Source organism: Scatophagus argus, chromosome 14 (assembly GCF_020382885.2).
Source record: "Scatophagus argus isolate fScaArg1 chromosome 14, fScaArg1.pri, whole genome shotgun sequence".
In the NCBI taxonomy this organism is placed as follows: domain Eukaryota; kingdom Metazoa; phylum Chordata; class Actinopteri; family Scatophagidae; genus Scatophagus; species Scatophagus argus.
This window is the reverse complement of record NC_058506.1, coordinates 2339626-2354647: the sequence shown is the minus strand read 5'-3', so window position 1 is coordinate 2354647 and position 15022 is coordinate 2339626. Positions and strand designations below refer to the sequence as shown.

Below are 15022 nucleotides of genomic sequence, written 5' to 3'. Positions count from 1 at the left end.
AGGAGAGGAAATTGTTCTAACAGGGTTAAGGTTTAATGTCAACAAGACTCTGTTCCTATTGAGGAAAGTTAGGTCAGAAATATGTTATCCCTGCAAGAAATTAAAACTGATTGTGAATTGCAGTGGCGCGACTCTTGGAAAATCATAGTAACTTTGCTTTTACTGTGATGTCATGTTGTAAGGTGAAAAAACTTTGATCTGGCTCAAATGTAACTGAGGGAAGGAGTAAAACCGCTTCAGAATTACCTCGAAATTCCATTGCAGCAAAGCGAGGGCGACCCAGAAATAAGTGAACTACTACTAGTTAATTCCTTCAAATGGCTCACATAAATAAAGTATTGTTTAGTGAGCTGTTCATTGTGAGGCTCAGAAAAGCCCGGAGCTAAGTGATGGATGTTTATATTGATCCAACAACTTGGGCTTGATGGCCCCGCCATCGGCCAGCTTTCAGTCTGCAACAAAAGGTTTAGAGGGGATGAAGGATGAGTCCTGGCTAAACACAACCCATGGGAATGGTGCTGGGCTGAGATGTGCCGAGGGAAGGAACCTCTTTTAGGCTGTAGACCAAAGGTCAGGAGGAGTATTGCAACAGCCACGGAGGGCGGGACGGCGTGCAAAAAAGAAAGAATGTGTCAGCTATAGTGAGGAATGCGATAAAAAGTGACTTGAGAGTCAATTCTGAGTGTAATTCAAGTGTGTTTTGTAAAGGAATCAACAATCACTGTCAACAGGAATGACTGCTTTAAGCTGGTTTAAACAAAAATGTATTCTGGATTGTTACACCTCTGTGTCTAAGTGACTTAACCTCACAGAAATAATTAAAGAGTGGGGACAGCATAACATTCTCCTTCACGTATGCAATAATGTTTTTATCTCAGATACACTATAGCTAACTGCGTTCCATCACAATTGCATTTTCCCTGAATCAATTTGTTGAGTAATCCATCTCTGAAGAATAAAATATTATATGTGATATATGCACTCTTAAAATATTTTTTTTATTTTACATACACTTAGAGCATGATTCTGTTTCTCACAGCAGCTTTAAGCAGGTGGGTTCTCTGCAGCATCATGGTGTTAAACATTTGGATAACTGTGAAAAATGTACACAATACACTGGGAAAAGACAGTAATGGAATGCTTGGCATTTATTACAACTTAAAAATATATTTGACATTGGTTTATAGCTTGATACTTCGTAACCTTTTCCAGTGAGTTATGCATTTGTTCAAGCTTGACTCATCTAGCGTCTAACTTCCCCCAAACACTATTAGACACTGTTAGACACTATATCACATACATACCGCTGATTTCTTTGTAATTTTGTATTGAGCAGCACTTTAAGGTCATCCAATGTGCTCCGCTGAGCTTGTGGCAGTAGAAGAGTTTCTACTTTAACATTAACTTTTCTACATCTTCTGTTTCAGCATTAATCAGTCAAAGACGTATAAAGTGAAGAGTAAAAAATGTATTATCATTATTATTATTGTTATCAGTGGGGTCTGTGGGACACCAAACAAGGAGGAAGTAAAGTCAGTGTTGACAGAGCAGAACTCTTTTGCTCAGATTTATTTATATTTTAAAATAATATAAAATAATATATGGTGTAGTGACACAGATAAGCAGCTGATCTTAGCTCGTAAGATGCGTCAGAAGTCTGCCTATTATTGCATTACATCTACATACTTTGTGTGACAGAACATCAGTTCATGTGCAGAAGCATTCAGTGTTGCATGCCTCCAGTCTAAAAAGTTGTGAGAGTTATGGGCTCACCTTTCCTACGGTGTGGCCTGTTCCTGTGAGGCGTGTGGTGGTGGTGTCCAACACTGTGACGAACATGCTCCTTGACCCACGTCTTTGACCCCTTGTTCAGTTCTGGCTCTGTTGGACAGATATCTTGGCATTTGCACCTCTGAGAGTACTCTGCCCAGGTGTAGAAACAGGACGCCCAGAGAAGCCACGCACCAACCCGCATCTTCGCTTAAGACTTCCTGGATACACGACCCAAACCCCTACTGCAACTCCACAGAACCATGTATACTCTCAGCAAATCCCGAATTAGCTGCTGTGCTACTCCACATGCATTCAACCTGTGACCTGTCCTAGGCACCACTTGTTATTTGGAAATAGTCAAACAGTATGCTTTGTTCATATTCCTTAAACATAGTTGTGTGCTCCTCTTCCTCCCTCTTTGATTTGGCTGCTCTTGGTCTCCCCATCTCCCTCCTCTTCGGGTCCTTTTTCCCCCCGAGGAGGGAGAAGATGGGGGGAAACAATGATCAAAAAACAAGTTTCAGACCTCATGCTGAGCGAATAGTGAGGGGAAGGGGACCAAGGGGTACTGTCTTGTCCAACAACATCTGTGCCATTCATTCTGCATGGGATAAGGGGGTGGGGGGGGCAGAAAACAAGGCTGAGTCTAGGGGAGGAGGGAGGAGAGAGGAGGTTGAAATAAGGGGGAGGAAACACAGAGAGGCCTGTTTTCCAAAGTTAGATCTGTTCCATTAATCAAATGTGACTGATCAAATGCAGCAGAAGAATTTCTGATTATGTGTATATGTTATGAGCATAATATAAATTGAATAAGTAAATCTCTTTTGTGATCATTCTGAAAGCAATTGTTTTTAATGTAAAATGAGCAAATTAAATATAAAAAAAGATACACAGAGAAAGATATGAAGTTAATTTGCTGTATTCATATTTGTCAAAGAGAGTAAACTTGTGTTCTTCCTCATAACATAACATTTTCATTTAGAGTTTAAATGTTCAAATGTAAATTCTTGACCAAGAAGAACCTTGTTTCTTTTGACAAACAACAGCATAAAAAAGACAAAAAGGCCACAAAGGCTTCTCTTTTTTTCACTGCATTGCTTTAAAGGGACAACTTGTGCCCCCCTCAAACTCACTACCCAACCTCCCACCAGTCAACTAGCCAAGCAAATTTGTAGCTGCCTGTCTGCACAGTATGAGTCTCATACATCATCTTGGCTTGCCCATAAGGAGCAAACAAAAGTACCAAGTCAACCTTGTCAGAATGTTCTGCCTTAATTTCAAACACAGTCAGCCTGTCTGATTTGAATGGACTCCCAGAGTGTGCAGAGATTACATTTCTGATTTGGTTTCTGTGTTTTATCTGCCTGTAAACACAAACAAACAGGGTTCATAAAAAGTACTGTAGATTAGAACACTCTTTTCAAAATAATAAATTCCACTACAGAACTGAGAAAGAAAGAAATTACATTTTCTGAGTTTAAATGGTCGATTTTTATATCAAATACAGAACACAGACTACATTTATTTACACTCTCTGCCATAATATGTTGCCTTGTTCAAGCAGGTTGGTGTTCAAAACAGACCCTGCTGGCCATTGCATTGCAACAAAAATATTTTGATTAAAAATTGAAGTTTCTCTTACATAGTTTACATCAAAATGTTTATTTGACTATTTCGAAGGGGAATTTTGGTATTTTAAACCTAGGCCTATGTTTACATATTTTGGTGCGTAAATGACTCTTATTTACCAAAAGAGTTGGAACTGGTCCATTAGAACTCCTAAGCTGCCAGCTGTGACACAGGAACAGTGGCTGCAACATAATTCTTTGGGACAACTCCACCTGTCAAAGTCAAACTCACTAAAAGTGCTGAGATTGTTACCTGAGTTGTGTAATATTGCAGAAAGGATCTGTACAGAAATTAAACCCATCCAGTCATCATTGGCACCCATCTTCTGAGCATCAGTGATATCAGTGAGGGTCAGGTGTCTGCACGAAATCTCAAGGATACTTTAAACTCACTACAGCCACAGCTTGTGCTTCCTTGCTGTATTCTGGCAATAGATACATAAGTATCTGCTGCTGTACCACCAGAATACAAAGCAACTTCCCTCCTCAATCAAAATGATTCTCTCATTTTCTTTTTCATTCTCTACTCCATCATGAACATGACATAGTGAACAAAATGAAAACTTAAGTGAGAAACACAGCTGTAGTAAAACCCCCTAAAAACAGTCATGTTTTAATAAATATATAAAAATAATCAGTTTTTAAATAATAATCTGTGACTGATATGTTTGTACATGAATATTCAATTATGTAGTTAAAAATTATGAAAAGCACATCTATCTCTATCAAAAAATCTTAGAGGTATGCTTAAAAATAATTACCCATATATTTCCACAGTGATACTCAAATCAACTTACATTTTTATCAAGTCGTTGCATATATTTCAATCACTTCATTTTTGTTAGTGTTGATCTTTTTTTGCCAAACTGTATCTAAACGTAGGTGAATTCAAAGGCCAAACTATTAAAAAAGTTGGAGCCTGTGCAACCTCTGAGTATGCTCTGTGGACCACTGTGGCCACCCATGTTCAACTATTGTGAACAACCTCTTTGATCAGTGTAGCCATTGCCTTTCTAAGCCTGGCCAATATTCAATCATGTCTTAAGCACAGTCAAAATGGACCCCCTCCACAGGGTCGAGCTTCGCCCCGTGATGGGGTGTCATGTCCAAGCAGCAGTGGGCTATTGGTGAGCGACCTAACCTCTAATCTAGGCCTTCATCGTCCCCCTGAGAGAGGTAAAAGGCCAAGGCAACACCAGGATCTCAGTTTGCGGATTTTGCCCCCCTAATGCGTTTTGCAATGATAGCATCCCTTGGCTAGATACAAAAGTGCATAATAGAGCACAACCATGCAGCGCCAAGAAAAAAAAACTCTTCTTGGCCCCAGAACTGCATAGTTTGTTGCTGGGGTGACAAGGCTCCGGTTCATTTCCATGTTCTATCACCAACTCTTTCAAAGTATAGTGAAATAACCAGCCAGTAAACTCTGATGTGTGCAAGTTTTCCAAACATCTCCTTGTTGGCTAGTAAACTCTTATTTAATCCAAGCCTAAGGATTTAAAATGTGCATTTTCAATTTTTCCACATGAAGGACTCATCAAGTTTTATTTACCAAACTTTCTGAAAGCATGGCAAACATTACCATCTGCTTGATTTAACATGAACTGAATCACATTCTTTTGGGATAAGTGCACCAACTTTGGTTGAAATCCTTAATGGATTTTTGGTGTTGTGAGAGGTAGCTGGGGCGGTGACGGTATCCATATCACAAACAGAGGGCAAGGTGACTGAGGATGTGAACGGCAAGCCAGAAGTTCTGCTTGAGTGCATCTGAATGCAGGATCTACCAGAGAGGAGCACACCCAGTCCCCTCCACAGTTTCAAAACCAAGCACCCTGAGCTTTCTGCTCACACTTCTTTGCCCCTGCATTGCTCCCCCTTTCTCTATCTCACCCGCCCCCATCTCTTTATATGTCCAGCTGGCTGCGCCACAAAGACTCTGTCTGCCAGTTCCAAATGATCCTCAAACCCCCACATGCTTTGTTCTGCTCATTTTCCCACTCCCCAGAGACAGAGTTTAGTAGCAAAAATGAGGAAAGGATTGAGGGAGAGAGAAAGATGGGGGAGAGAGAAAGACTAAAGGGTGAGGTAGAGTGAGAGAGCGTGTGAGAACGAGAGAGCAAGCCAAGGAATACTGTCAGATCTTCTAGATCCACACTTCAGGGATTGCAAAGACCTTGAGTTTGCAGGCTGCAAGACAGTGAAGAAATTGATGTAACCATCTCTTGCATTGTGACCTTGACATATAAATTGCATGATGTTTTAAAAAAGCAATTTTGCTGATAAGTCAAAGTGATAGAGCCAAAAAGCTTCTGTTGAAGTTAAAGGGAACATCTTTGCCAGTTCCTTTACTTTCAGTGTACTTAAATCAGCTTGTTTCTCAGTGCCACTTTGTGCAAGGGCTAAGATCATGTTTTGCGGTAATCATGCGGTCAATTACAGGCAACAAGTCCCTCCAGGTTGAAAGGTTTTAGATCCCCTATTCCACCCTGCTGAAATCCCCCAGTTCCCCAGCTTGTGTGAAATCATGTGGTGGATTGTTGTGCAGAAAAAGGACCACAGTATGGAGATGTGGGCCGGAACTAATAGGATTGGTTTTGATTCATTAGATTCTCTTTCATCAACCTGGTTGGAATTCCACTCCACGTCTCCTCGGGCTTCACACTTTTAAAATGGATGTGGGAGGGGGGCAAGTGTTTATAATTGAGCCTCTAGACTACAAAAGCTCATTACTTATACATATCCCATGGAATCAACATCATAACCATGTGAATGCTGTGCTGTGTTTGTCAAAGTACTGACAACACAGTATGGGATATGATTCAATGGTTGGCAAAATGTGGAACCAAAATGTAGAATAGAAAAGCACAATGATACAAGTATAGCTTCTAAAAAATATTTCACTCAGAAATCTGTTGGTTACACATATAACATCTGTCCTGTGAAGGTTTGACAAAGCTGCAGCCCAAAACACACATAAACTAGCAACGTCCCTTCCTACTAGTTGGCCTGGCTCGGAATTTGTTTCCTAAATAGTTGGACAATTTGAGAAATTCACTTCTTCACTCTCTTGATGTGAGCTTGATCAGAAGATTGACACTACTGTTGTGTCTGAATGTTAAATATGAAGTAGCATAAAGACTGGAGGCAAAAGGAAACAGTTTGGACAAGTCTGTCCAAAGGTAAAATAATATATCAGCACCTCTGAAGTTCACATATGCCCTTGAAAACTGGCAAATTGTTGTTTTACATCTGGTTTTGTATGGACTAAACAAACACACAAACAACAACAACAACAAAAAATAAACGTGTTAAGTAGCTGTCGAGGTAGGGGTAGGCGGATTCTGTAATGTTTGGAAGCCAGCTAGTCATAAATTTCGTACAAAAATAGTTGTACCAATCTTCTTATTTAACTGTTGTCAAGAAAGCAAAAGCTAGTCCATGTAATAAACTGAATGGTCACCAGGGGTTGATCATAAACATGTATACACAGTCAACAAGATGATGAGTGAGAAAACTCCACAAGTGATGGTAATGAACCAGTTACGTGAACAGGTTTAACTGCTGGCCAGAGAAAGAGGTTGATTCACTTTAAAAAGAATATTCACCTCAGAAAAGTGCAAATAATTCACCAAGATACCGGCACCAATCAAAATTCAACAGTAATGTACACAACTTGAACCAACTTCCACTTCCACTGATTTTAAATTAATGTGTGAATATCACTACACCATGAACAATTTGATCCCTATTTGATAGTAATGGTAAAAATGACATTTTCTTCATGCAGGATAATATCAGACAACCTCACTCTACACTACTGGTTAGTCTTCAGCTTGTATTCAGCTTTTCAGTACAGAAAAATCTGGAGAAGCAGTACATGAGATTTTCAACTAAAATCGGCTTCTCATGTTGAATTTATTTAATTTTGTAAATGACCATGTACAAAATTAATGTTGCCATTTGATGTATTGTATCAGACTTTGCTTAATGCAAATTTTCATCTGCATCTATTATCTATTTCATTTCCGCTCCATGCAAAATGTATTAAGTCTTGACAACTAAAACATATAACAACACTGTTTATTAGTCAATCTTGAAGGGCCATAAATCTCCAGGCTGCAAACAGCTGCAAATGAGACATACATTTATGACTGTACTTTCACTCTGTGCACTGGGACATCCTGAGTTGAACGTGTGTCATGTACTGTCAGTAACATTTTAGACCTCAGCTAGTACTTCAGTACTTCAGGAATCAACATATTAGAAGAGTCAGTAATAAAAATAAGACAAATCAGTGTGGAATGTGTGGAATTTGATTTCTTTATAAAAGGTGGAGAAAGTGTTTCAGCGCTGGTTGACTAGGAATTACTGTAGAACCATATACAAAAACCATATATAAAAAAAAATGAATAAAAGACTTCTTCATCTCATGTTTAAGCATAAAACAATATAAATACATAACCTGATATCTCATTTCTGCTGGTTGTACATAAACAGTCAACAACCTACAAACAGTTACAGTTGGCCATGAAGAAAACACCGGCTGTCCTTCTGTTTCTGTTTAGGATGCACTCTGTAGTCTGTGTCCACATGACGGGGGGCCTCTTGTCAGCCCTGCTTGTCTTAAGTTGTGTACATCAGTGATGTGATCCCAGCACCAGCTCTGAACCTGGCAACTCTACTGTGTTTTTAAAGCCTTGGCATAGACTGGCTCCAGGAAATGAAAGGGGAGCAGCATGAAGAACACCACCAGGAAGACTGCGCTCGCCACAGCCAGCAGTACATAGCGGCCGATGAACAAAGTGTCCACTATCTGCAAAGAGAAAGAGTGACCACACTCACTGTTAAGAGTTCTAAATAATTACACAGTACAGTATTATTTTTACTTAGTGAATAGCATTTAGCCTCAAAGGGAAAAACATGGCAGTTCATGAATTCAGTATTTCCTCTGTTAGCCACTAGATGTCAGGAAAGGGCTTTCACAAAATCTCATTGTAGCAGCAGTGTTATTTTTTGGCTGGCTTCTTTTTGGGACAAACTGCTTGTCAGCTGTGAACTCTGAGAGAAGAATACGTATCTGGCTACATGGATGCATACTTAGATTTAATTAGAGATAATCCTGAATGATAAACTGCCAGACTCTGTGCTGCATTTAGGAGACCTGCTGTTATGACTTTTTCATCTGTGGGACAGAGAAATGAAAGCCAAACCAAACACACTATGAATGGTAGATTTCGGGTCCTAAATGTCAAATTTCCTTTTTCCTTCTTCAGCTCAATTCAGTTTGCATTCAAGACTACAGTTTACTATTAATTACTAGTTTATGATTTTAGTGAAATGCACATTTACAATAAGTAGTGATGCATTGATTTAATGTATCTGCTCCAGTACAGACCTCGTCTAACACATTAACCATACATGACTGACTCGCATTAAACACTGTCCTTGTTGTTACAAAACAGTGATTTTAGAACACTTGAAGAATGCAATTAAAATTTGCCAAAATATAATAACAAAGTCAGTGTATTAACATCTCCACTTAAGTAATGCCAAGTTCAACCTCTTGTTATGCTACACATAGAAAATGACTGTACCCAAATCTCAGAAAGACAAATACGAACACTGGTATTGGACTGCCATGCAGTAGCAGCCAATAACCTGAGTTTAGTAACTGATCCTAATGCTATGCGGGCTGAAGAGTGAGATGCAATATGAATGTGCAAAGCATTGATGAAGGTGCCTCGTGAATTTGATATGCAGCATCTATGACTGGCAACTACTGAAGAGGGATCAACTGACATGGTTTCCTCAGGGCTGATACAGATACCAATTACTGTAATCAAGGAGACACATAACCATTATTAGGAAGAACACAGTACATTTTATTCAGTAAACATTTACTCAAGTGTTACTTACTCAAACACTCAATCATGGAAGGAAAAAAAGATAAGATAATATAAGATTAGATAGAACTTTATTAGTCCCGAAGGAAATTCTTGTGCCAGAGGTTGCTTAAAAGAGCACATTACAGTAGGCTATTTACAGGCTAAGGACAAAATAAATTGCGAAACAAATTGCTGAGACACCAGTGCATTTCCCGGGTCGGGGACACCCGCTGATTCTAGTTATTACAGAAAATAATAGTAAAAATAATAAGATGGCTGGAGTACAAAATACTGAATATGAGATAAGTAAGTGAAACCAGTGCCTAGCATAGAACATTAGCAGCTTTTTTTTTCTTAAAGAAAAAAAATTAACAAAGATAAAGTGACAGGCATGATACTGTGAATGGACATTGCACATGTGATATTGTGGAATCATTGTGGAACCATTGCATATTGAAATGATGGTAAGAATTGATATAGATGTTGTGTATTATTATTATTTGCAAAATTGTATTGTATTTCCTCACAATAATTAAAATTGTGCAAATATGTCCACGATTCAGCCCGTTTCAGCTCTCTTCCCTAACAAACAGCGAGGCGTTATAGAGTTTGATGACCACTAGTAGGAAAGACCTCCTGTGGCATTCTGTGGTGCTCCTCAGTGGTCTCAGTCTATGGCTGAATGTGCTTTGAAATGTCTCCAGTGTGGCGTGGAAAACTGCTCATATTCAGAAAAATGTAGAATATTGAATTAAATAATCGGTCAGGTCAATAACCACTGTATCCCTTCTATTCAATAAACATATCTGACCTTCAAACCTTATGTATCACTATATCTCCTGATGAAACCATGGCATGAATTCAATCCACTAAACAGGTTCTGACATATTGCCAAGCAGAGGTTACTGATTCATAATATGAATGAATGAGAGTGTGTGTGTGTTCAGGGAATAACTTGCAGCATTTGAAGACATAGCATGTTTTGTTGTTGCATTCTCCCAACTGCTGGAAACCAAATGCTGATTCTGGAGTGCTGGTTATTTTCTGATCCTGCTGTTCTTTTATACGGATAATCAGTGGGGACACAAACCACACAACACTGCAGCCAGCTGGAGAAATACGCCGTTTAACAAATCTAAAGCAAACAAGGCACAAGAAAAATAGATCCTCTATACTGGTGCTGGCAATGCTTTAGCTAGAAGAAGTTTAGAATTCATAAAGTTGTCTCTGATAGATTTAATCAACACTTCACTGATAGCTGCTGTGGGTCTGTGTTAATATTGAGATCATGATCCACCCATGAATATGCAAATACAAACTGAGAAAACTCCCTTAAGCCAGATAATACCAGAGAAGCATCAGCAATATCACTGAAGAAAGACAGATTTGACAGGGACTGTCATGAAATGAGAGTAGAGGTGTGCATGTGCGTGTGTGTGTGTGTACATCCGCTGGTGTCTTGGAAAGGTGGAGATGATATATACTGTCTCTTACAAATGCATTTAACACATCTTACTTTTTAATTTGCCAATTACACAGCAAGCAGGACCCCAAAGTGTGGGCCATGTTTTATTAATGTGCCATTGAGCACACGGGTGGAAGCATGCAGGCGGGGGGTGATATAAAACACCCCCACCCTTTGTCTGGGACTGGGCCTAATTGGAATTACAATATTTTACTTTTGTGTAATACAGTCCTCACTTATACACACCCACACACACAGCGACAAACACACTCATACACATTATTTCTCTGCTTGCAGGTAAGATTTTTGTATGTGCTAAAAATTAGTCTATACCACAACACAACTTGCAAAAAGATCAGTGAAGCAGTTTTTTTAATTTTTTTTTTTTTTTTTTTATCTTCAGGTTCATTTAAGGGAAAAAAAATATGCAAAATGAATAAAACAAAATTAAAAAAAATCAGATTTAAATTATTTTGATAAATACTGCAATACGAGACGCACTTTTAGTGAGAATGATAATTGTGGCATTTCATTATGATGTGATTTTGGCTGCAGTTTGTAGCAAACGAGCCCCATACATCTGGAGAATATGATTAGTAATGGTATATTGTGACACATTTTATTTGTGTCAAAAACTGGCAGCTCCTGTGATTTGGAGAATGTAGTCAGCCATAGTGTGATTTTGGTCATTTTTCCAGTAACTGTTCAGCTCTAATTTTTTAAACCTGAGGTACTGTACAAGGCTTTTAGTTTACTTTGGCACTTTGTACATTCCTTTTTTGTATACCCATGTGCACTTTATATATGGATGGCTTTTTCTAGTCCTTGAATATGCATTTTATTATATAGTATATATTTATGTAACATGCCATATTTAACAAATTTAACATTTAATTAGTTAATTAGTTTTGTTTTCTTACCTGCTGATCCTGTTACGGTATATTTAGGTGGTTTAGTAAATGCTGTACTTTTTCATGTCTGAAGAAGAGCTTGGACCTGAAACATCTCATAGAAGTTCTAAATGTTCATGGGAGCATTACCCAGTGTGTGGACCCTATTCGCATTCTCTGTTATCCACATTCTCTGAGATAAACTCCCGTAGGTGCTACACAATGCCTCTGGCTAGTTATCCCACTGCTGCTGTTCTCAAGTCTGAGAAACCTCATTTCAATCTTTTTCTTGGGGTGTTTTTCTTAAGTTTTGTGCATTGCAATTTATTACCTGGATTGTGCATGAATTGTGTTTTGATGTTTTCCTGAAGATACCATTTTGAATAATTAAGGTGGTATTCTATTCCATTATGATGTAAAAACTACCCCATAAAATAAGCAGAATGAAAATGTTTAATTTAATGAAAAAAAATAAACCACTGCAGGAAGACATCTTATAACTGTTACATTCTACAATCATGAAAGCTCCTCTTAAAATTAAATATTTTATTAATACCCGTATAATTAAATGATATAACAGGTCACTTGAGAATACATAAATGTTGAGAACTCTGCATGAAGCAAACCAATGGGTGACGGTGAGTTTTTACTACCACTATAATGTGTCATTATTACGTGTGATTTTATACACGACCTCTTTTAAACACTGGAATCAATTCGTGAAGCGGACGTGGGTTGGATTTACACATAAGCCTTGTACAAAACCCCAGGAAGTCACATTTTGCTGCCTTCCTCTGTTGCTGGTCTGGTATCTGTCTTTGCACTAAGGCTATAAAATGTGAACTGGCCAGGACGCTGCACTGCTCTGCTATTTCTACGGGGTGGCAGCTTGCTTGGCAGATCTGGCCGGCTTACTGGCACGACCCGGAGGCAACATGGGGGAGTGTTTGTTCTGTGTTGCTGTTGGACTAAGATAAAGCAGAACAGGCCTTTTACAACAAGTGCATGCACAGAAGTGCACATAGAATGATACATGCTTTTTACAGGTATACAGTACTGTGGATACAGACTTATATCACAGATAAGGTTTTTATTTGGGATAAGTTGTTTATAATTACCTACGTCAAACCTAAATAGAGTTTATATCCTCAAACATTCTTAAATTTCTCATAATACATGAAGAGAACAAACTCTATATGTAATTAAATACAATTTCTGGGAGTCCATTAGTGTCCAAGAGATGACCACTCAGCTAAAGTAAGCTATTTGTGCGATCTGAATCCTCATTTTCACTCAGTGGTTTCAGTATCCAAACCATTTGGTGGTAATGAAAGCCAAATGGCCTCACAACAAAAATGAAAACATCCCAGGCCTGCTTTTATTTCCAACTGATGTACATTATGTTGTCATTATGCATGAGCCACAATAACAGATGACAAGAGCACAAGTCTTTGCGTTTTTAATGCAATAGTTGGTCTGATATAATGCCGATTTGTTGTATTTATTTGACATAGATTGGACAGCAGTATAGTAAAAAATATAAATCATACATTGAATTTTCAAGTTGTTCACAGGTCTCGTGCAAACACTTATCTATGGTAACTGCATTTTGATAGAGTACAACAGACTCACATATATCCTGGATTGGACCTGAGGTATGGAGGATGTGAGTATCTGAGCTGTGTGAGATCAGTGCATGCAGCTCACCTCTGTCTCTTTGAAAGGGGGGGTTGTCTCTGGGCTGCGAGGGAAAAACACCAGCCCCAAAGTGATGCTGAGAGCCAGGAGGAAAACAGGAATAACTCCCAGCCTGGCAACACGCACGTGCACGCACGCACACAAAAAGACATACACACAGCAAATATGAGAAGGCTAGCATAACAACTGCTGATTTACTAAGACTTGCACCAAATTCAGGGTTACCTGTAGCACCATTTGAAATGCCATTCTTTGTGCCTTTCTCACTGTAATTGCATTGTTTGGTGTTACATTGCATGCCATACAATGTGCATGTTCCCAGCAATCAATTTATATAGCAGCATGTAGGCATAATTAATTAATCATAAAAAATAAGAGGCGAGAAACAGTAGTTTACTGATCTCTCTGGGGAGACAACTAAACATTTAGATGGCATAAAACCAAAAATTATAATCTAAAGATTATATTTTAAGAACTGCAACGTTTTGATGTGAGATCAAGGAAAAAAAGAGTTCAAATATGTTGGTTCAACACATTTTTCTCATCTCACATTTTTTGCCTTCTTGATATTCCTACATTTTTCCTCCTTTTAACACCCCACCGTGTTCAATATTCAAAGATATTAACCAGCGATTTTTTTGCATTTTATCACAGAGCTGCATAAGTCAAACAATATGCCGAATTTCCAAAATTTGAAAAAACAAAACCAAACAAAAACAAACCACAGTTGATGTTATTTCTGTTTCAGAACATGACACTGAATCATTTAAATCAAATGAACTGACTCCTGTGTAGGCTATTCTTCTGCACACATTTTCTAAGCGGACTTGTGTATGTGTACGTGCTGTCGTCTCTGTTGTCACTCACTTCGCCGATCCGGATGCTCTCAGCAGGATCATCCCAAACACAAGAGCCGCAATCCACACGACCGCAATGACAAAAACGCCCGTGCCGACTTCTAACACGGTATTTGCCATATTTCAAGACGAAACGGGTAATCAGAGAGCTAGGTAATATACGATTTATCAGGCGACGTTCGTGCTGTTATTCTGTACTAATACTATTAATACTGTAGCAAGTTAACAAGTCAGCTTAGTTAGCGGTAACTCTCCCCGTTGTAAGGGGACGTTAGCTTCTAGCTTTGCTATGCTAAGACCGACAGTTGCGAAAAATATCATTTATGATTAACCCGCGCATTAATCCGTCTGTTCTCAAGTAATAATTAGTATAAATGATATACTCATGGATGTACATCCATGGATAGCTTAACTGTTCTCCAGCGTCTTCTGCTTCCTGGTAACAGCAATCTAGAATTTCATTGGGTATACGAACTCTTGACGGGCCAATCGTATTCGTCGTTACTGAAAAGCGGAACAATACATCGCCCCAGGACTTGACTTCGCTCGTCTGAATTTTTACCAATCACACAATACCCACATGGTCTTTCAACCTTGTTCTGCATACTTAAACAGAAAAACATATGCTCATTAAAGCATCCACTAAGCTTACTAACGTACACGCATCTCGAAGGGTACGAACGGTACTTTGCTATTTTAGGCAGACAGCAATTTTATATTCCAGCAGGGAGCACGTTTAATAAACATCTACTTATATGCTACAGCTCGGCCTATGAATGTGTATAGGTGTTCATACATTCATTTTGCTGGTGGTTGCTCAGTG

The 15022-nt window shown here is 38.8% G+C and overlaps 1 protein-coding gene across 1 annotated transcript; it reads right to left on the bottom strand.

Moving 5' to 3' along the window:
- Window positions 1-6735: 6735 nt before the first annotated feature.
- tmem218 (transmembrane protein 218) lies at window positions 6736-14665 on the bottom strand. The gene is made up of 3 exons (XM_046410044.1): window positions 14210-14665; window positions 13352-13454; window positions 6736-8217 (listed from the first exon to the last, which is right to left on the bottom strand). Exons 1-3 carry the CDS (start codon window positions 14317-14319, stop codon window positions 8083-8085), a joined length of 348 nt encoding a protein of 115 aa, XP_046266000.1. The 5' UTR covers window positions 14320-14665; the 3' UTR covers window positions 6736-8082.
- Between the last annotated feature and the right edge of the window lie 357 nt (window positions 14666-15022).

Coding starts and splice junctions, on each gene's coding strand:
- tmem218 (XM_046410044.1), bottom strand. CDS start 14,319: ATGGCAAATACCGTGTTAGAAGTCGGCACGGGCGTTTTTGTCATTGCG. Junction 13,455..14,209: donor AGAGCATCCGGATCGGCGAA/GTGAGTGACAAC, acceptor GCGTGTTGCCAG/GCTGGGAGTTATTCCTGTTT. Junction 8,218..13,351: donor CCCCTTTCAAAGAGACAGAG/GTGAGCTGCATG, acceptor TTCTCTTTGCAG/ATAGTGGACACTTTGTTCAT.